The sequence below is a fragment of the Branchiostoma floridae genome, chromosome 5, assembly GCF_000003815.2.
Source record: "Branchiostoma floridae strain S238N-H82 chromosome 5, Bfl_VNyyK, whole genome shotgun sequence".
Lineage (NCBI taxonomy): Eukaryota > Metazoa > Chordata > Leptocardii > Amphioxiformes > Branchiostomatidae > Branchiostoma > Branchiostoma floridae.
The window spans coordinates 2,641,007-2,662,984 of NC_049983.1; the positions used below are offsets into that span (position 1 = coordinate 2,641,007).

The following is a 21,978-nucleotide window of genomic DNA, read 5'->3' on the forward strand; positions in this document are numbered from 1 at the left end:
ATAGACTGATAGATGATACATAGACTGATAGATGATACATAGACTGATAGATGATACCTTGACTGATAGATGATACCTTGACTGATAGATGATACATATACTGATAAATGATACATAGACTGATAGATGATACATAGACGGATAGATGGTACATAGACTGATAGATGATACATAGACTGATAGATGATACATAGACTGATAGGTGATACATAGACTGATAGATGATACATAGACTGATAGATCATACATAGACTGATAGATCATACGTAGACTGATAGAAGATACATAGACTGATAGATGATACATAGACTGATAGATGATACATAGACTGATAGATGATACATAGACTGATAGATGATACATATACTGATAAATGATACATAGACTGATAGATGATACATAGACTGATAGATGATACATAGACGGATAGATGATACATAGACTGATAGATGATACATAGACTGATAGATGATACTAGACAGACAAGCAGATAATAATTGTACAGACATGGATGGTCTGATGGATGGACTGATAGGTTGACAGGCAGATGATACATAGATGGACTGACAAGTAGACAGACAGGCAGATAATACAATGTTAGACAGATACGTGTAGATGTACTGATAGACAGGCAGGCAGATGAAACATAGATGGACTGACAAGAAGACAGACAGGCAGATAATACATAGACAGATACATGTTGATGTACAGATAGGTAGACAAATCGTCATCATCATCATCATCCGGGCGTGCTGGTTGCACGGATGGCCATGACTCTCTTCCTCCATCCTTCCATATCCTCCATAGCCTTGGACAGTTTTTCGGCCAAGCAGCCAGTATCTTCACAATAGTACACACCTTTTTTTTTAGACAGATGGTGGATAAATACGTTACATATCATCAGGAACCAACTAGAAATGGTAATATTTTGGACTTGGTCTTAGTTAATAACCCAAACATAATTTAAAAAAACACAGTAGTTCCGGGAATAAGTGACCATGACATGGTTCTAGTGGCGTTAACTTGGCACCCAAACAGAACACAAAAAAAAGGAAAGTGTACATTCGCGCGAAATCTGACGAGCCGGCTATCAAGAATGACCTTGAGGACTGTGCAACAAAGTTTAACCTGAGAACAAAGAGATGTCAGTGACACAGAAATGGGATGACTTCAAAGAGAAAACGAAGTACACAATGAACAAGCACATTCCTAGTAAAATGACATCAAGCAGATACAACTTGCCCTGGTTTAACAGAAACTTAAGAAGACACTGTCGGAAGAAGCAACGTCTTTGCAAAAAAAACTAAAGGAAAAGGGCAAGGAGAAAGACTGGAACAAGTTCAAGAAGGTAAAAAAGGGAGTGCAGAAAAAAGCATAAGATCAGCACATTAAAAATACGTGGCAAACATGATGGACAGCCACTCTCACGAGTATGGCAAGTCTACGGGTTTACAGTTGCAGTTCTACTTTGACGGGCTTTCCTCGCCTTTCTCTTCACCTCGGCGGCTGCTACCCTCTCGGTCTCGAAGGTTAGGAGAAGCTTTCACTGACAAACCCAAAACATTCTGATCATACATAAAAGGCCTTTGGGGAAAGCTTGTTGGGGTAGCCACTCTAAAGGTTGGGAGTACCATTATACGTGACAGTGAGAAAAAAGCAGAAGCACTCAGTTCACAGTTTAGAAGTGTATTCACAGAAGAAGACACCACTGACAATGGAACGTATAGAAATTTCTACTTTTGGTGTAGAAAAAAATGTTACAAGGCCTTAATCCATCAAAAGCATCCGGCCAGACCAAATACCTCCTTGGTTCCTCAAAATGACAGCCAGTGAAATCGCACCTGTTTTGACTAACATTTTCCAACGATCGCTTGACACAGGAGAAATCCCCCAAGACTGGAGGGATGCAAACATATGCGCCATTTTCAAAAAGGGAGACAGAGCGGTCCCCAGTAACTACAGACCTGTTTCACTTACCTGTATTTCCTGTAAAATACTCGAACACATTATCCATAGCCATATAATGAAACACTTGGAAGGCCACAATATACTTACAGACTACCAGCATGGATTCAGGGCAAAGCGATCCACAGAAACACAGCTTATTTTAACAGTTCACGACATAGCTGGGGCACTGAACAATAAAAGACAAGTGGATCTAGCAATACTTGATTTCACTAAATCCTTCGACAAAGTCCCACATAGCAGACTCATATCAAAACGGGAGTACTATGGAATTCAACGTACTACATTAAACTGGTTAAAGGCTTTCCTGACGAACAGAGAGCAAACGGTAGTGGTTGAAGGGAAGGCCTCAGCTCCAGTTAAAGTAGCGTCGGGAGTTCCGCAAGGGGCTGTCCTGGGACCATTGCTCTTCCTATTGTACATAAACGACTTACCAGACCAGCTCGATTCAAGTGTGAGGTTATTTGCCGATGATTGTTTGCTATATATAGAGGTATCTGCAAAGAATGACTCACAACTTCTTCAGAAATATCTGAACACCCTGGAAGAATGGCAAAGGAAATTGCTTATGCAGTTCAATCCTGATAAGTGCTATATTATGCACATAACGAACAAACGCACACCAAATGTGTCCCCTTACCAGTTTTGTGGTCAGACATTAGCAACCACGAAAAGCCACCCATACCTAGGTGTTACGTTAACTACTGGGCTGAAGTGGGGTGCCCATCCGTGTCATCCGACCGTATGGGGTCATTTTTGACCCCAGGCGTATGTTTTAATCTGCCATAGCAACATTTTTCATCAGAGAAAAAATTCCTTCCATGAATTTGTTTGTATACATGTCGTACAACATTTACCAATTTTTCACCGAGTTTTGCCCATTATTGTATAAGCTATACTTGAAAGTTTGTGTCTTGCTCGGTGGGGTCAAAAATGACCCCAGCCAATTATGATTCATTAATTACATAAATACCAAGAAATTTCAATAAAATAACAGGCCTTCCTCATCGTTGCTATTACAGCAACAGGTTATAGTTGCTTAGATGAGTAAACACCGAATATTTTGAAAGAAATTTAGTATTTTAGTGTAAAACACATTTTTTCGACATTCTGCATAAATTATGATAATACACACTAATTACCTATGCTAATGAAGTGAAAATGTTTCTAATTAATTATAAAACAATGTGTGGACAGAATGTGCAGAAGGAACCTACAAGAAAGATCTTTGCGGGAAAATAGACAAGAGTTATTGTATGTATGTGTTTAGATGGCGGAATATAGTGCATAATTAAGTAATAAATTCGTTACTTTTCACAAATATTGTATTTTTTCTTCTTAAATAACATTATTATGCTATCAGTATTATTGCATCATCACAATCATTGTTTAGAAATTGATTAGACAAAACATTGATTAAGTAAGTTGAGTATGGTAGATTTTCAGAGCAAATGTGGTTTCTCCTCATTTTCTGCATAAATTATGATAATGAGTAATAACTACAGACACCAAAACTTGTCAAAATATTTTTCATAGATTATTTAAACAGTAAATACATAGAAATGACAAAATAAGCCAGCAGAAATATGTCTATGAGCAAAACAAAATGGGGTCAAAAATGACCCCATACGGTCAGATTCGTCGTAAAAATGTAACGGTCGGATGAGGGTTAACAAAATAACAACCAAGGCTAAACAGACATTGGGAGTGATCAAACGCAACTTGTGGGCATGCCCAGCCAGGGTAAAATCACTTGCATACAAATCACTGGTAAGACCTAAACTTGAATATGCTGCAACAGTATGGGATCCGTATACAAAGAAAGACAAAGATAAACTTGAAAGGATACAGAACCAAGCTGCCAGATTCTGTACAAACAACTAATAACAGGGATGCTTGTGTTACCAAAATGAAAACAGATCTGCAGTGGACATCACTTGAAGACAGAAGGAAAAGGTCTAGACTTTGCATGATGTACAAAATGACCAATAAACTGGTGGACGTACCAACTGATAAGTATCTAATACCAGCTCAAAAAGGAACAAGAAACAGTTATGACTTCGAGTACAAGAGTTACCCAGCTCTACAGAGCACCTCCATGGAGGTTGCTCGTACAGCCCTCCAGCTCCACGAAACGGGCTCTACGCACTAATGAATGCAAACACTTAGTTCTCGTCACCTTCATGATTTTTTTTTTTAATCCATGGAGAAGCTTCTCTCATAGAAGAAAAACAAACGGGGACGGGCTGAACTAGTACCTTCAACAAATGCGAACTATGAATGTAAATATTTGGTTCACGTTATACGGAGATATTGTAAACAACAAGCACAGAGCCGATAGCTGAACAAGCAGCGCTCTGCGCACTATGAATGTAAACACTTGGTTCACGTCCCCATCAACAAATCGGTGTTTAGGGCTCTATACAGGGATACTGTAAACAACAAACACACGGAGCCGATAGCTGATCAAGCAGCTCCACGGGCTATATGAATGTAAACACTTGGTTCACGTCACCATCAACAAATCGGTGTTTAGGGCTCTATACAAAGATACTGTAAAACAAAACACACGGAGCCGATAGCTGATCAAGCAGCTCCACGGGCTATATGAATGTAAACACTTGGTTCACGTCACCATCAACAAATCGGTGTTTAGGGCTCTATACAAAGATACTGTAAAACAAAACACACGGAGCCGATAGCTGATCAAGCAGCTCCACGGGCTATATGAATGTAAACACTTGGTTCACGTCACCATCAACAAATCGGTGTTTAGGTCTCTATACAGGGATACTGTAAACAACAAACACACGGAGTCGATAGCTGATCAAGCAGCTCCACGGGCTATATGAATGTAAACACTTGGTTCACGTCACCATCAACAAATCGGTGTTTAGGGCTCTATGCAGGGATACTGTAAAACAAAACACACGGAGCCGATAGCTGATCAAGCAGCTCCACGGGCTATATGAATGTTAACACTTGGTTCACGTCACCATCAACAAATCGGCGTTTAGGGCTCTATACAGGGGTACTGTAAACAACAAACACACGGAGCCGATAGCTGATCAAGCAGCTCCACGGGCTATATGAATGTAAACACTTGGTCCACGTCACCGTCAACAAATCGGCGTTTAGGGCTCTATACAGGGGTACTGTAAACAACAAACACACGGAGCCGATAGCTGATCAAGCAGCTCCACGGGCTATATGAATGTAAACACTTGGTCAACGTCACCATCAACAAATCGGTGTTTTAATAGGACTCTATACAGGGGAGTCACCATCCTAGGATTGATGTGTTCAAAAATTCGTATTTTCCCAGAACTATCGTAGAGTGGAATTTTTTATCACCGATCACAGTAGGGGCATCTTCTCTGAATAGCTTCAAAGAGCGCTTGCAGATAGATGTGCAAAAGTTAAGTGTGACGGGTCGTCCGGATTAATATAACCAGCTGCTGCCGCGCCACGTGCCCGCGAAGCTGGTGTGTTACGCCGAACGGCGGTTATACCGGCTATATAGATACAGATACAGACACAAATAGATGGATGGATGATTAGATGGATATCATGATAGATAGATACTGGGCAAATGGACCGGTAGATATCATATTAAAATTGTGTGACCTCTTTACAGACGTCCTACCATGTTGACCACCAAGGAGGTACAACAAAGACTCCCGGTGCGTGGACCAATGTGGATGATCTTCACACAGGGTCACAATCACTTACCATCTCCAGGTGGGTGCACCTTAGTGTAGAGTAACTCCATGAGCCCAGTATGAAGAGTTCCTCGTCAGCTATCTGAAGTTTTAATTTGTCGTTTCTCATGAAAAAGTAAAGAGGGCGGCCCTGTGTGTCACAATTACGCCGGTGCCCGTCATGCTTTGCAGGGCTCGAAAGCCAAAAGGCCGGATACCGTGGGGGTACCTCTGGGCATTTTCACGGGTAGGCCTTGGCATCTATCTGTCGCCAGGTCTGGGCTTATTTTTACTCCGACTTTTACCAAATCCGGGCGCGGCAGTACCAACTATAGCCCGGTAGCCACAGTGTATCCCACGGGGCCTCGTAGCGGTCACGCGCGCCCGAAAGGGCTCCAAAACAGAGCACATAAACTACCCGGAAGAGTTCTTTTTCCTGCTGTCACGGAATCATGTGGAGACTTTAGGCGTTAACCCTATTCAGACCGGGGGGGGGGGGCTTTTGAGGCAGTTTTGCCAAAAATCACTATTTTTGGTTCTAGCAATGTATTTTTCACATTTATTTGTTATATTACTGCTATTTTGTTACATAAATAAAATCTTGTATTATCTAGCATATCTTTCATAATTATATATGCATAAATTATGCTAATTTGATGACGTCATCAGCCCAAAATCCAAGATGGCGGACCGTATGGCCAGATCAAGAATAACAAGCTAATTATCCCTTAAAATTTGTAACTACCTGGTATTTTTTTCATCAAAAACCTTCTAAATGAATGAATTTAGTCTATTTAAATTGCCCTTTGTGATTATTTGTAGCAAAAAAAAGTATTTTTAAAAATTCAAGGTGGTGGATATAATATGGCGGAGCCCAACTCGTATCTTGGATGTGCATGACGTCATTTTATGACGTCATTTTGACGTCATTGATGTTGCTATTGCCAACACAAGTCGTTCTTAACATTATTATTTTGTTATTGTTACATTTTTGTAGCATAACTTGAAGTTTTCTGAGAATACCCTTTTTTCATGTGTTCGACCAATATAATTTTTTTTTTGTATCAAATTGATGACGTCATTATTACGTCACCTTACGTCAACATAACGTCAAACGTCAAATACTTGTCAGATATTATGTCGAAATCACGTCCTGAAAATTTAGTGGCCCTACGGCACGTCGTTAAAGAGTTATAGGACTTATAAGAGTTATAGAAGTGGAGGGCCTCAAAAGCCACCCCCCCCCCCCCCAATCCAGGGATGACCAAAAAAGCCCGGACTGAATAGGGTTAAACTGGGGTGTCAAAGGCCGCACAAGAAAACACCGAGCAAGAAGAGTAGGGATGACGCGGTATGCTTGACTATAGTTAAACCACGTTGTACTATCAGCTCCCAACGTTTGAAGCATTACGCTTCGAGTTCAACCTTTGAGAAGCATGATGAATCTGTGAGCAAGACTTTGAATTCTTTTCATTTCCTCTTCCAGAGTTGATGGTGACACTGTGACGACCTACATCAGAGCCACTGACATCCTGGGCAACCAACAGACCGACAATGTAACCATCCACATCGACAGCACTCCTCCAATCATCGAAGACTTCTGGCTGGAGAAGAACGGCGTGGAGGGCATAACTGTCCACAATTCCAGAGATCTTTATGATTGTCTGTAAGCCACAAAACACAGTCTTGTATGGCAGATAAGATTTGTGAAAGGTCACCATTGTAATTGATCTCAACTTACATAGCTGTCATACTTTACAGTACTGTACAAAGCGTTTTTACCTTGGCGGTTAGAGCAATTGATCACACAACGCTCACAGTTTCTGTTCCTACTTTTCTTCAAAGCTGAAGCTAGCAGCCCATTTTACTGCCGATTAAAATCTTTTTTCAGCAGCCTATTCGTCAACGAGATTCATCGCTGGTGTGGAGATATGAGTAGAACCTCGACACCAAGACCAACGTTTTATGAGATCTTATTTCATTGGTTACAGGGTAAAATTCACGACATACGACATCCACAGCGGTCTGTACACCATCTACTGGCGGTTAGTGAACATGGCGGACGAATCCATTGTCCATGGGGACGGCAACTTGGCCGTTCGCGTCTCATCCGTACGTCATTTACAACCTAGTCTATGATACTGTTACTAGTGTAAAAATCATTGTGTACCTTTCCCATACGATGTTCTCCCGTGTATCGCAACGTTATCAACGAGAATTTGAATGGATGGACGATCCAATTCCATGTCAATCAAGAGATTAAGCAAAGTTCCCTAGCTAAGTCTTGTACACAACGAAACGTTTCGGTGAGAGTTTGTCATCTTCATCATATGAGAATACAAACAGGTTCTACTGCTAAGGCATTTTCAAACCGGGGTCTTATTTTCTAAAATCTGTATGTACACATTTCTACTTTTCAGTTCCGCAAACAGCCTGAACAGGCCACGTTTTGAAAATGTGAAGTAAGACTAAGCGCTGCACCTAAGTGTTAAGAGTTTTACAAAAATTATGATTATCTTTCAAAGGACGCTGAGCCTTGTACAGCGGACACCTGTAAGTGTACCCCCATGGAACCCTGCTACATGACCAAGTACGAGATAGCGCCTGACGCCTCCAAGATGGACATCCCCATAGGAGAACATGACAGCGACTACTACTTCTTCGTCACCGTCACAAACCGTGCTCGACTGTCCACCACTGAGAGACTACAGGTCAATATGAAATGTTCACTACTGAATGATTTTATAAAGCCTTTACGCAAACTAATATGCAAAAAAATTGTTATATAATATCTATTTATGTAACCTATATATATATATATATGTATTTCTGTTTTCTCCATCAGTGGCTAAGCATTGCTTTTTAGAGAGGCCATGGAATCACACGTGGAAACAACACAATATTTACATAGCAAAAACATAATCTTCAAGTTATAAAAAAAGATCGCATCCTTCTCATAGTCTTTATCCGTGCCAAGTCATAATGGGTAGAGGTAGAGTCAATTCCACATTACCAAGAGGGTGTTTCTTGTCTTTTGTTCCAACATTTTGGAAATCTTTATAACATTATAATTGTGATAAGTAACTGTTTAGAACTGTTTATAACATCATTGTGATGTTCTAAATATTTTCTGCAGTATTTAAACATGTTAGAAACATTTATAACATAAAAGTCATTATTTCTGATAGTTTCTAAACTGTTCCAACATAAATTCATCATTTGTGATCACATGTGATCACATGTTCGAACATGGAAACAAAATGATGAAACTGGGTCAGTGGGCTGGGAAGAGTGCAATTCACACATCCCTGCCAAGTACAGGAAATTGTGTCTGTCTCACAGCCTCTCACAAAAGAGTCACCAGTGTCTACTAAGAAAGTCTAAAAATACAAGACCCAAACAAAGGGCTCAGCTTAGCAGCTTGGTTTATGGGGGTAATAAAAGTTTTTTTGGAGGGAAAAAATAACACAAATTGTTGGAACATATGATCACATGTTCCAACAATAACAAAAACACATAGATGTTTCTAAATTGTGCTAAATAAAGAGATATTTGTACCATTACTTTCCCAATCTTTCCAACATATCCAGATAGGTTCAACCATGTTCAAACTTTCATTTTCAAATGTTTGAACAATTTAGAACTTTAGTGACTGAAATATTCTTTTACTTAGAATAGTTCAAACTTAATACAAATATTATTTCAAAACCCTCTTGGTGAATCGGAATCGACTCTAAGAGGTCACACAATTATCTTACACAGTGTTTTTATGTGGATGAAGCGGTTATTACATCTAGTGGGAGTAAGTTTCAGACCAGCCAACAAGCCAACTTGTTGAATAAGGTTTGAAAAATATAAGTACTAATGTGATGTGTCTTTTAACAGATTACAGTTGACATCAGTCCTCCCGAACCGGGCCACGTCTCAGACAACTATGCCGGTCAAGCTGATATAGACTTTCAGGTAAGGTGATACTTCAATGAAAACAAACAAAAAAAGAAACGAACAAAACATAAACATGTAAACAAAACAATAAATATAGGCACAAACAAACATTAATAAATTCAAAAGTGTAAATGAATCATGACACTTATCCCCGCCTACCTTATAAAGGGATTGTAAAGATAAAGGTAAACCTCTGACATGAAAACTAATAGACATGTTTTAAAAGCTTAACATATACGTGATAAGATAATAATAATATGACAATAATAACAATAACTTCATTGCAAGATTATTATCCCGAGTGCTAATTGCAAAGTAAGAGAGTGGTACTATAGTATACATAGCAAAGAAATGTTTATTTGTGAAATGTAATCTATTTTCAATCTATGTCTATGTTTATTTAAACTATCTGAGCTGTTTTACTTCTTTTCGTATGCAATGAATGGGAGACGAATTGTCCAACAGTTTTGTATATAAACGGGTTGGACGTATGTATATGTGTTTCAGAGTGATCCAAACATGCACTTCAGCTGGGAAGGGTTCTTTGATCACGAGAGCGGCGTGAGGAGTTATCAAGTGTTCTTTGGCACTCGTTGCGGGCTCCCAGGTGACTTCGGCATCCCTGTGCCTGATTCGGTAGGCATGGAATAATTTATGCCACTAGAGACTTAGCATGGAAGTTCATCTGTGTTGCTTAAATGACATTATGGATAAACGAGACTTTAACTAACCAACACTACAAATAGGTTGAGACTTATCTCAAATTTTAACGAAATGGACCGGTCTACTTTAGCTTCCGAAACGTGACGTCGGAGACACGTTACTGCAGCAGAGGGTCGTAAATGCTGGATAACCTATGTCGCCCCCCGTCTCTACTCAGTGATGGACGGAGGGCGTGTATGTACACGACTTCTTCCCTCCTCTTACAAAGAATTCCGGCGTTGAATCGAGGATCTTACCTAGAGACTTATAACATGTAGATAGAATCACTGATAGAGTGTAACACTAGAGACTTATAAAATGTAGATAGAATCACTGATAGATTGTAGAATGTTCAGATTGTAGGCATGAGCAGAATTTCTATAAAGAGTTCTTGAGGTGTGATCTTGATGTGCAATATTTTCCAGACAACAGAAAAGACGACCACTGAGCTACAACACAGCTTCACGGCCTCCTCCCCCGGCACGTACTACTGCACCGTGGTCGCCTTCAACCGCGCCCTGTCTGCCTCTGAACCGGTGTGTTCTGACGGAATCCTGTACGACACGTCTCCACCCTCCATAACCAACATCGTCATAGAGAACATCCGGGCAAGGACGGGAGCAATCAAAGATGGCGGCGGGAACGTCTGGATGGTGGATGACCAACTCAGAAAGGTAGCCGTGGACGGTCCATCGTCTGCGTGCAGGTGCGATTTTGGGTTCCTTTCCTACCTTATGTATCGACTATCACGTAGTAAAACGCACTGTTATCTGTATTCTCTCTCTTCTGTACTTTTCATCTTGACGGACGATTAGTCCACATGGACTCGGCGATGTGCAACCAGACCGGCCCGACTCCTGCACAGTCTGCCACAGGTTGAGCACGTGAAGGCATTTGTTGTGCATGGATTCTGGCTCTTTTGCGCTTTCTAGCAGCTCCCTTCGTCTCCAATTGGTTTTCAAGTTTCTTGGCCCCTTGATGGAGTTTGTGTCGCCATGCTGCGAGGTCGTGGGCTAGGTGCCCCCAGTCAGATCTTTTACTAAACCATTTTGCGTTTGCGTAGGTGACGAAAAGTGTAGTGGTGGGCCTTCTTATCTTGACTCCTTGGGGGCCCCAAGAAAATTACCACTGGGCAACCAGAGAAGTAGGTGAAGGTGTGTTGTTGTGATGGTCGTCCGTGTTGCAAATTCACAGGTCAGCGGCCAGACAGGTTGCCGACCCCGCTATCTTCACCGATCGCCCTACGGTAAACGTCAACTCAGATTTAAATGACGACCCAGAAACCGTCAGGATGGCCTCGTCTGCGGGATGTGAATCAGATGGAGCTCTTGGATCTCCGTTTTTCATGATTGTTGACAAGCATGTGAGTATGCGGTTGATCCTTTTGTGTAGACGGTTAGTGTTTTATTTGCAAAATCATGCTAACTAACTGTATCTACAGTCTCAAAGACAAAGTAAGAGCAAAGTAATTGAGTACATCACACTAGTTTATAATCAACTACGAGAGTGGTTCAAAAAGTTATGTCACTAGTTTTATAACAGGCTCATTTTTTAATCGAATAAGTTGAAATTTGGCAAAAAGGTAAAGGCATATTATCCTCTTGAGATTAAAATATCTCAATTTGTTGTTCCGATTTTTATGAGCAATTGAGTTGATTTAATTTCAAGAGGAGATCACCTCAGGAAGCTTGTCAGAAGATCATTTCCTCTAGATCTGACCTTTTTTAAACTACTGTAGGAAGTCGATATTACGATACCTGTATAATAACAAATGTCTCTATAGGTCACATGTTAATTTTCATTTCTGAACTTCCAATGGTTCATCTTTTTCAGCTGCTAGAAAGGAGCAAGCTACTATAAAATTAAAGACAGTTTGATTTATAGCCAAATACGAGATTTATTTATTAAAGCTTTTGTAGACTGCTTTTCCATTAACCAAAAGATACGAAGCTTGGCACAATTATTGGCTGTTTGAAGACCAAGAAGAGTGCAAAGCTTGATTTCTTTCAATTTATTAAAAAGTCTACTACGGAAACTTTAACGTCACTGATGACCGCGGTCATACCTCACTTCACCCGAGGAACGAAAAAAAGAAAACTTGATTGGATTTAAAAAGCTAAAAAAATTGGCATGTGCATTGTGGACAAATGGAACTTGATACATGTGTCTTTTAAGTTTCATACTATAGCTACAAGCGAGTCAGGAACATTTTCAATTGCACATTAATTGAACCTCTAATTTCTTTTGACGGGATAACAAAGGTGTGGTCATCTTGAACTCAACCTAGTCACTCATAAAAACTTGGAAAAAAATTGAGATATCTCAATCTCAAGAAGATAATCTGCCTTTACCTTTGTGCTAAATTTGAACTCATTGAATAAAAAATGAGCCTGTTATAAAACTACTGACATTACTTTTTGAACTACCCTCGTATAAGGTCTTGCGTTTACTATTGTTGGGTTTTATTTCTTCCTTGACGGCAATTACACAGTGAAACGGGTTCCGCAGGGAATAGTTTTGGGACCATTACTCACTATAATACAGGGGTGAATGAAAAAGTTATTTCTGAGTTAAGATAAAAAGGTTCAAACTTACGATAATGTGACGTTTTTTTCCCAGCTGGCAACCCCTATACAAATTTAAATGGTTATAAATCACTGTAACCTCTTTTGTCCCAGTTGCTTGTCTACTGGAACGGTTCTGACGGAGAGAGTGAGATAAACGACTACCAGGTCGGCCTGAGTTCTACTGAATCTGGTGCCTCCAGTCCAGACATCATGCCTCTCACCTCAACTCAAGGACACACCGTCTTCAAGACAAGGTATGAACAATTGAGAGGGTGTTCATAGACATAACTGTCCCGTTTCGGATCCATTCATTTCTCGACGTCTAAAACGCAGGTTTAACAATTCTATAGAGCTTTACTTAATCTAGACTATTGCTAATTCTTATAAGTAATGAATTTCCCCCCAATAAAGGCATTCTGGTCTGGGCGAGGGACAAGAATTCTACCTCGGTGTAACGGCGACAAACAAAGCAGGCTTGTCTACCACAAAGGTAACTAACGTACGGTATACTGACCTTACTGTCCAACGACTGGCTCGTTAGGAACCTTCAGTTAATCAGCCTAGGTGGACGTGAACGATGTCCTTTCTGAACTCTTTCCTATGTTGAATAATTTGCAACAACGAGTTAATGCCATGATATTTGTTCTAAACATACCGTACGCATCTGTCTCTGTTCAGAATTGCCATTAATACGTTTTTACTCAATGAATCAATTATGGCATTAACTTTAACAGGTTTTTTTTCAATTTTCAGACTATTGGACCGATCGTAGTTGACGCAAGGCCCCCCACGTTCTCAGGCCAGGTGACAGTGACGCTGGAAGATGACTACCTCGTGGCACGATGGCCGGCTAACGGGTTTTCCGATGACGAGGATACCGATTTGCTCACCTACGAGTGCGCCGTCGGTAAGAGGTTTTGGTATCTTTTCGACTACAGGTCTTCGAATTCCTGGAATGAAGGGACTACATCAATGCCGATACGTCAAAATGTGGCATATTAAGCCCTAATTGAGGAGGCAGACAGGTTACTGAGGCAGATAGGTTACTGTGCGGTCACATAGGTTGTGCGATCATTGTACGATCGCCAAATTTCGAGCATTTTGAGACAAAAATGTACGTCTCCTGCAAAGTCTTCGTATACGAAATGCTATCTGTCTTGGATCCTTGTCGGTGGGTGGTTCTGTCAGCTTGAAAATCAAAATCGTACGATGATCGCACGACCTATATGACCGTGCCCTTAGCAAAAATTTGGCAACAAAAATTGTTTGTATAGCTAAGAACTCAGTATATAATATCACCGATTGTGCTAGTTCTCAAGCAATGCTGCATGAACAATCACGACTCAACATAAGTAAATAATTCTTAATAATTCTCGTACCAGTACTGGTCGCGAGGGTGATTAAGGATTAAAGAATTGAGAATTACCTTGTGAATTGAACTAATGCTAGAGTTTGTCCATTGCCATTGGTTAGGTCACGAGGCTAACAGAGAGGACATCTTGGAGTACACAGCCTTGAGTAGCGTGGGTCCGTGTGGGGGCGTCACCGGCTGCACAGCCATTCACAGGGACAGTCTACAGGTATACCAGAAAACTACATATGAACCCCCTATATACAGATAACAAATCATTCATTCCTGTATTCAAGAGAACTACAGTGTAGCAGAACTATAGTGTAGTAAATGTGACACTAGTGCGGTACTCTGGTATCGCTTACTGTAGCATGCAAGTCGGCAACTTACACTCATGACTTCCATAGTGGTGCCACTTTTGCAACTATCCAGTCAGTTTCACTTGTACAACTATTGCCATGGCAACAGTCCCCAGTTTCGCATCTGCAAATACAAGTACAATTAGGCTGCAACACACTTCTTGCAAATTTTGGTCTATCTGACCACCCACAAAGGAAGGAAAAAATTCTTTTGGGTCTGAAATCAAACGAAAATTAATGAGCGCGCGGGTGCCATCCATAAAACCTACTTGCTGTGGCCTTAAGGAAAAATTCTCTTTCCTCTGCAGTGGGGTCTACACGGAACGCATTCATACTACGTGTCCGTCAAGGCCAAGGACTTTGTGGGACTGACCACTGTGGCCACGTCCTCTCCGTACGTCCATTACGAGGGCGAGCCGACTGCTGGAGTGGTAGAGGACATCAATCCTGATCCACAGGCTCCTGTTTTCGACTATCTTCAGGTGGGGGACAGAACAACTATGTCTTTAAGTTCAAGGTATCGCTTTCGGCTTGTGTGTGTTTGTCTTGCTGTGTTACAAAAGTTAACGTTACTTGAATATTGTAAGAGTGACAGAATGTGAGATGGAAGATTATGTAGGTTGGCAGGATGGGAAAGGCCTGTCTCGGGTCCAAAGTTGGTCCCACAGGCATGGAACAACATTGCAAATTGTACATTTTGCAGATATTTAAAAATAGATCAAAAGCCTTTATGGTATATCGCACGAGTTAAACATCGAATAACATGAGACTTTATGAGGTTATTTTACGTTTTTACCTTTCTAAAATAGAGGTATTGCTTTCGGTTTGTTTGTCCGGTCCGGTTGGAGCTGCATCAAAGTGGCAGAAAGTGAGGTGAAAAATGCTGCAAGTGGAGACTTGCAGGATTGTGTTTGGCCGGGAGAGCTTGCTAGGTGTTGTTTGTCTATTTAAAAACTGCATACGCAATACAACTTGCTGCAATGCAGAATTCCTTGCCCAAAACCGTCCTGAATGGAGACGCTTGTTGCCCAATGGGTCACTAGACATGGTAGGATCTAAGTCTAAGTATGTATATAAGTAATATAATCTTTGCTAACAAGACTACGTCTTGTACAGCCGGCCGATGCAGACTTCCAGACGACCACCACCACGCTGTCGGCTCGCTGGTCCGGCGTCCTACACGAGCATCAGGACATCTCGTACCAGGTGGGGGCCGGGACGTCACCAGGTGCCACGGATGTGGTCGGCTTTACTTCTGTTGGACAAAACACGGAGTGGAGCAGGGGTGGACTGAGCCTTACATCCTTCCAGGTGGGGGAGTTGTTTACAAAGAAGATATCGATGTGTCGTGTCATCGATACATTTCTTAGAATATGTGTTTGAGTAACTGATAGAAGGAACTTACATAGGACATAGGATATGTAAAGGTAGGCGAAAATGAATATTTGTTACCTTTTTAGTTTTACTACATCACCAAAGATAGCCCGGCTAAAGAATGGTAGACGATTTCAGGGTAAAATGTTATTATACTAGGACGCCGTACAAATGATGTGACATTTCATTGGACTAGGTTAACCCCTACCCAGACCAGACTTTTTTGTCATTCCTGAACCGTGGTGTGGGTGGTGGGGGAGGGATTTTGAGGCCCGGCCCTGACTCCTGTAACTCTAAAACGAAGTATCATATTGTCACCAAATTTGCAGAGAATTATGTAGACAATATCTGAAACACAAAAAACGCAACGATGACGTAATATGACGTATTTTGACGTCATCAATATGACTTAATTGGTTGTAACCGTGAAAAGGGAGTATACCCAGAAAACTTCAAGGTATGCCACGAAAAAGTAATGGGGTTACGTACATGTATGTGAGAATAAAAATTTGTTACTGTTAAACCTTTCCAGACCTATTACATCACTGTAAAGGCCAGTAACAGCATCGGGGACACAGCTGTCACCTCAGATGGAATAACGGTTCTACAAGACGGAGACGCTCTTCAGGGGGCAGAGGTCATGGACGGGCAGGAATGTTCTGGTAAGTGTTGTTCATATTCATAACGACAGAAGGAAGTATGAATGAGATGCAGAAAATACTCCTTGTATATAATATCTGCGGATGAGGATAGTATCCATTGGATGCTAAGGATCGTGGTTCTGTATATGATCAGTTTTTTTTTTTTTACTCTCTCCAGAAAACTAACAATTACATCAACAGTCAAACATTTTAGTTCAAGAGATTAACATTCTGTTGTATTATATTTCAGATCAACACGATGAAATATATCAAATACAGGTACGAGTTTTCTTCCAGATTGCCCTTGAATGTGAATTTTTAACTGTAAATTATATTTCAGCCATACATAGTATGGTGAAATATATTGTATTCGTAATGTTTCTTTCTTTCTTCTTTCTCCTGTCAAATCTTCAAAGTGATTCATCTCCGCCGTTTCTGGACCGAATGACCTGAAAATTGGCACAGGGGTAGAATGGGCTAATACCTTGATGCTTTTTCTCAGTTTTTTCATATCTGCCTCTAAAATGATTTTATTGAGATTTTTTTGGTCAATTTTAGACCAAAACTGTATATTTTGGCCCCTGTACCCTGGTATTACAACCAAATGAGCTGAAATTTGACAGAGATGTGCCTTGATAATGCCCCCATATGAATTCGATAACACTTTTGGTGTACAGTACAACAAAATGCTTATTTTTGCGATTTTTTGACCAATTTTTGACCAAAAAAGGACACTTTTGGCCCCTGTACCCTGGTATTACAACCAAATGAGCTGAAATTTGACAGAGATGTGCCTTGATAATGCCCCCATATAAATTCAATAACACTTTTGGTGTACAGTACAACAAAATGCTTATTTTTGCGATTTTTTGACCAATTTTTGACCAAAAAAGGACACTTTTGGCTCCTGTACCTTGGTATTGCAACCGAATGAGCTGAAATTTGACACAGATGTGCCTTGATAATACCTTCATATAAATTCAATAACACTTTTAATGTACAGTGCAACAAAAGGCTTATTTTTTGCGATTTTTGGCCAATTTTTGACCAAAAAAGGACACTTTTGGCTCCTGTACCCTGGTATTACAATTAAATGACCTGAAATTTGGTATAGATAGGCATTAGATACTTGGTAACAAGATTCAAGTCAAATTTTTGACATAAACAACTTTAAAATGATTAATTTTGGCACTTTTCTGAGGGGAAATTTGTTTTCTTTTGGCCTCCTGACGTGACCTTCCGTGACCCCGCACAGAGCCACACCTGTGCGCGTCAGCCGGAGAGTTGATTGAATCAAAGACCTAGCCAATCAGCGAAGAGGAGGCCAAAGGCTAATTAATATTCATAAGCGGGGCCTCATGATCCCGTATATAGCAGTGTTCCCGCCAGGGGGAGCGAAGCCCGCCTAAGGCTCTCGCATTTTACACTATTCAGAAGGCTTTATATTGTATCAGTTCTTAGGGGCATATCTATGATAATCGCAGCAGTCACTTAACTTCTCTTCAGGAGTTTAGCGTAACACTATTTCAGGTCAAACCGTCAAAGGCAACTAAAAACAAACTTTAACGTTACTGAGTTCAACAGTACTTATAACTTGTTATCCGAAGTTGAAACGCTAGCGATGGTATTTTCGCTGCGCTGTTAGCTCCGTGCGACTGTTGTTGACGGTCTTATAACGGTATATTTTGCACCCCTGTACCCTGGTATGAGTAACATTTGGTATAGATAGGCATAAGATAGTTGGTAAAATGATCCAAGAAAAATTTTTGGCTTAAAGTACTGTAAAAGGCTTAATTACAGCACTTTTTTTAGGGGAAATTGGTTTTCTTTCGTTCTCCATGCCATGATCTTTCGGACGTTCACCCCACAGAGCCGACATCTGCACCTGCATCTAGCCGGCAGGAAGAGTTAATTCAATTAATGGTTCAGCCAATCACCGAAGAGGAAAGCGAAGGCTAATGAATATTCATAAGCGGGACCACACAATACGTTAACTTGAAGACCCAGGCCGTACAGACTTCTCGCCAGGATTTTTTCAAAGCGTCGGACAGGGGTCCGGGGGCCGCCGAATGTCCCTGGCGGGGTCCAGGGGCAGGGCCACTGTAGGGGGGGGGGGACCCAGGTGGGCGAAGCCCCCCCGGAAGCTCTTGCATTTTAGACTATTGAGAAGGCTTCTTTTATCAGTTTTTTTAGGGCCATATCTACGATAATCGTAGCAGTCACTTACTTCTCTTCAGCAGTTTGACTTTAAAATATTTCGGGTCAAAGCTTCAAAGACAACTAAAACCTCATAAACAACAAACTTTACTTAGCTCAACAGTATACAAAAATATTGTACGGGTTGCCATCCTTAGTTGAAGCGCTTATTTATAGCGCTAGTATCTTCGATGCGCCGTTAGCCGCCGTGCGACTTTTGTTGACGGTCTGATATCCCTACGTCGCCGCCTCGCTGATATTCCCACGAACATGTTTCAAGAAAAATACCCAGCAAAAAACGCTGTTCTGCGTCAAATTCTATTCTATAAAACATGTGGGACTCAGTGTCACAGTGTTAGACAGTGGCGAGAATGATTATTTTCTCATCAATATTTCTCTTCAGAATTATTTGAACTTAATTGTACATCTAAACAATTGGCTTACCTGTGCAATGTTTATATGATTAATGATCATGTGTAACGTATGGCTCCTAGTCAATAGATCAGCATTTTCTCTATAGTGACCACCTGTCTATAGTGGCCACATTTCCTAGTGCTGTTGTTGTTTGACATAAACTTTGAACATTTAAATTGTAAGTAACTTTAAACTGCCAGAGTTTCAGCCCAATAAAACACTCTCAGCGCCAGCCTCGAGGGTATGAACAGACTGACCAGACAGACGAACATAAATCCTCGAACAAGGTTCAATCGTATCTTCCGGGTCTGGCAGGAAGTTGTTAAACTAAAATAAGAATAGGCTCGATGGCTGATTGCATACAAAGTAAAACAGTTTAACAGTTTTACAGCTTGAAGAAAACAAACGCTCCTACAGTACCTGCACCTGCTTGATAATTATTAAATCGTATGCCCTACTTGAATAAAAAAAAGTTCACTGCAATAATAAATGTACCCACATTACAAGGAGCTTATACTTTTTTAAACTTACACCTAGTTATCGTACTGAAAATTGTTAATGACATTACATGAAGTCATTCAACAATTTTCAGTCATGATGAAAATTTTCTGAATGGAAGGTGTGATTATTGTCATTTTCTGAAAAATAGAAGCAAGCTCTGTTTTTACCTGGAATCAATTCACAATACCAGTCCACTTTGGGGGATAATGTACTGTTAAGAGGATGTTCCATTTTTGCGCAGGGGTGATTTGGAACAGTCCAATGTTGCGTGGGAAGGGGTATGGCTGAAATATGCTGTATTTGCTCTTAAGCAAATGTCGGCCTTTCTAGTAACCTTTAAAATACCATTGAATTAAAGTATATAATCTTTACGTTTGTTTTGGTTTCAGACTATCCGCTCTGCGTGCTATGACACATCGCCGTCAATCTACCAAACGTCAAAGACAGCAGTGGCTGCCCATTGGTCTATCCCAACTGCCAATCAAGCTCACGTGACTCACGTCCAATGGTCCATCGTGCAGGAGGTAGAGGGGGAGGAGACTGTGGTACAGGACTATGTGAACCTGGGCATGGCGACCCACGGGATGGCTGTTAATCAATATCTGTACCTCTCTCCCGCTGTCACCTACAAGTCGAAAGTCTTGTTCTGTCATCAAGCAGGCTGCTTTGCTCCAGGTACGACTGTATCTTGAGTTTCGTTCTGGAGAAGAAGGGAATGTTTGGTAGTCTGTAGCAGCCTCCGTCCCAGTTCCACAAGAGTTGTATCTAGCCCATTGATTGTATTCTGACATTTTGGTCAAGCATTCTTAAGTTATTGTACATGACATGTTGTAGTTTTCAGGAATGATCAACCAATAAGACACTGCCCATGGTGCTGATATGCCATCTTACCTTTGTTCAAATTTTATTGCTGGTCTCTGTATCTATTGTATCCTAATTATCTCGAACACTACAATGATAACCGTTGGAGAAAAGACTTGTTAATGATTCTGATCATTTGCTGACAGTTGGTAACGTTTTTGGAATTGTTAACTGTTCTGTCAACACGTCTTTAAGTACGTGGGTAATATTACCATAAGCTGTATCCTGATTCCTAATTAGCTATAAAATGTTTACTCGTCACGAATAGACTTTGTCATGATATATTCCCGTCCAGTCTACAGTCCAGGATTCCTGGTGTCTCCTGACCCACCACTTCCCGGAACACTTCACGTCAGCAGCCCGTACCCAGACTCGGGCACCAGGAGCGCTGACGTCATCTTTGACAAGTTCAGTGACCTCTACTACCCTACTGATGACGTCATGAACTTCTATGACTGGGCCATCGCAGATGACTCGGAGAATGGAAAATTACTGACTGACTGGGCTACAGTCGTGCCAACATCATCCAATGAAACAACAGTTAGTGCTAATAACATGTTGATAAGAATGTTGTGCTGTCTATTTTTGTCCGTTGAACTTGCAATACTCACCACAACTTTTGTAGTATGGGTCGATGCCCATACCTTTTCTAAAGCATTAGGCCACACATTTGTGCAAACGTGAGATAGCACACTAGTAATACGTGCCTTCAGTTGACAAAATCTGTTTCTTAGTATTGGCTGCGTGAGGTGACATGTATATAAACCTGCTTTACCTTCTAAAGACTTTATAGTTATTATCGATAGAACACATATATCTCTTACTTCACCCCAAGTGAGTGAAATATAATTTTTGGCTATGTCTACCTAAGTGGCTGAATATGTGGTTATTTGACTCTACAAGTCTCAATATGCAAACCGCATATTTGCCATACATTCTCGCTGCTGCTTTTTTGTGATTTGGAATGGTAGTAGCCAGAAAGGAAAGGTGTCATTCTACCATATGTAATTCTTGTCTTCCTAATTTCGCCACAGATTTCTTTCTCCGTTGACGGGTTGCCTCGCGATCTGACCAAGTGTCTGAGTCTGGTTGTGAGAGGACACGCCCACACGGGGTTGTCGGCATCTGTGTCCCGTGAGATTGTCCAGTGCGAAGAAACCAGCACCAACAGAGGACTGAACTACTCAACCGTCATAGATACTCGCCGTGGGTACCTATTATTCTTTAAGACAGTCTTTTTGGCAACACCACAAGGGTGGAGTCTGTAGTGTAGTACTGGATTCAAATTCCATATATTCTGGAACCACAACTTTTTCATGAATGAAGACCTTTATTGCACATTTTTGCCACACCGGGCTAAGTACAGGTCACAACAAGACATGTTGAAAAGATACAGTTAAC

The 21,978-nt window shown here is 40.9% G+C and overlaps 1 protein-coding gene across 1 annotated transcript in view; it reads left to right on the forward strand.

Moving 5' to 3' along the window:
- LOC118415516 overlaps positions 1-21,978 on the forward strand; it is a 105,115-nt gene that overhangs the window by 68,396 nt on the left and 14,741 nt on the right. The window contains exons 18-36 of the mRNA XM_035820184.1: positions 5,603-5,706; positions 7,153-7,332; positions 7,658-7,778; positions 8,192-8,377; positions 9,552-9,629; positions 10,119-10,247; positions 10,739-11,019; positions 11,508-11,676; positions 12,992-13,134; positions 13,292-13,370; positions 13,634-13,787; positions 14,354-14,460; positions 14,899-15,072; positions 15,707-15,901; positions 16,497-16,626; positions 16,856-16,884; positions 20,106-20,391; positions 20,873-21,117; positions 21,612-21,783. Coding sequence (XP_035676077.1) covers positions 5,603-5,706; positions 7,153-7,332; positions 7,658-7,778; positions 8,192-8,377; positions 9,552-9,629; positions 10,119-10,247; positions 10,739-11,019; positions 11,508-11,676; positions 12,992-13,134; positions 13,292-13,370; positions 13,634-13,787; positions 14,354-14,460; positions 14,899-15,072; positions 15,707-15,901; positions 16,497-16,626; positions 16,856-16,884; positions 20,106-20,391; positions 20,873-21,117; positions 21,612-21,783 — 2,962 coding nt within the window. The remainder of the gene's footprint in view (positions 1-5,602; positions 5,707-7,152; positions 7,333-7,657; positions 7,779-8,191; positions 8,378-9,551; positions 9,630-10,118; positions 10,248-10,738; positions 11,020-11,507; positions 11,677-12,991; positions 13,135-13,291; positions 13,371-13,633; positions 13,788-14,353; positions 14,461-14,898; positions 15,073-15,706; positions 15,902-16,496; positions 16,627-16,855; positions 16,885-20,105; positions 20,392-20,872; positions 21,118-21,611; positions 21,784-21,978) is intronic.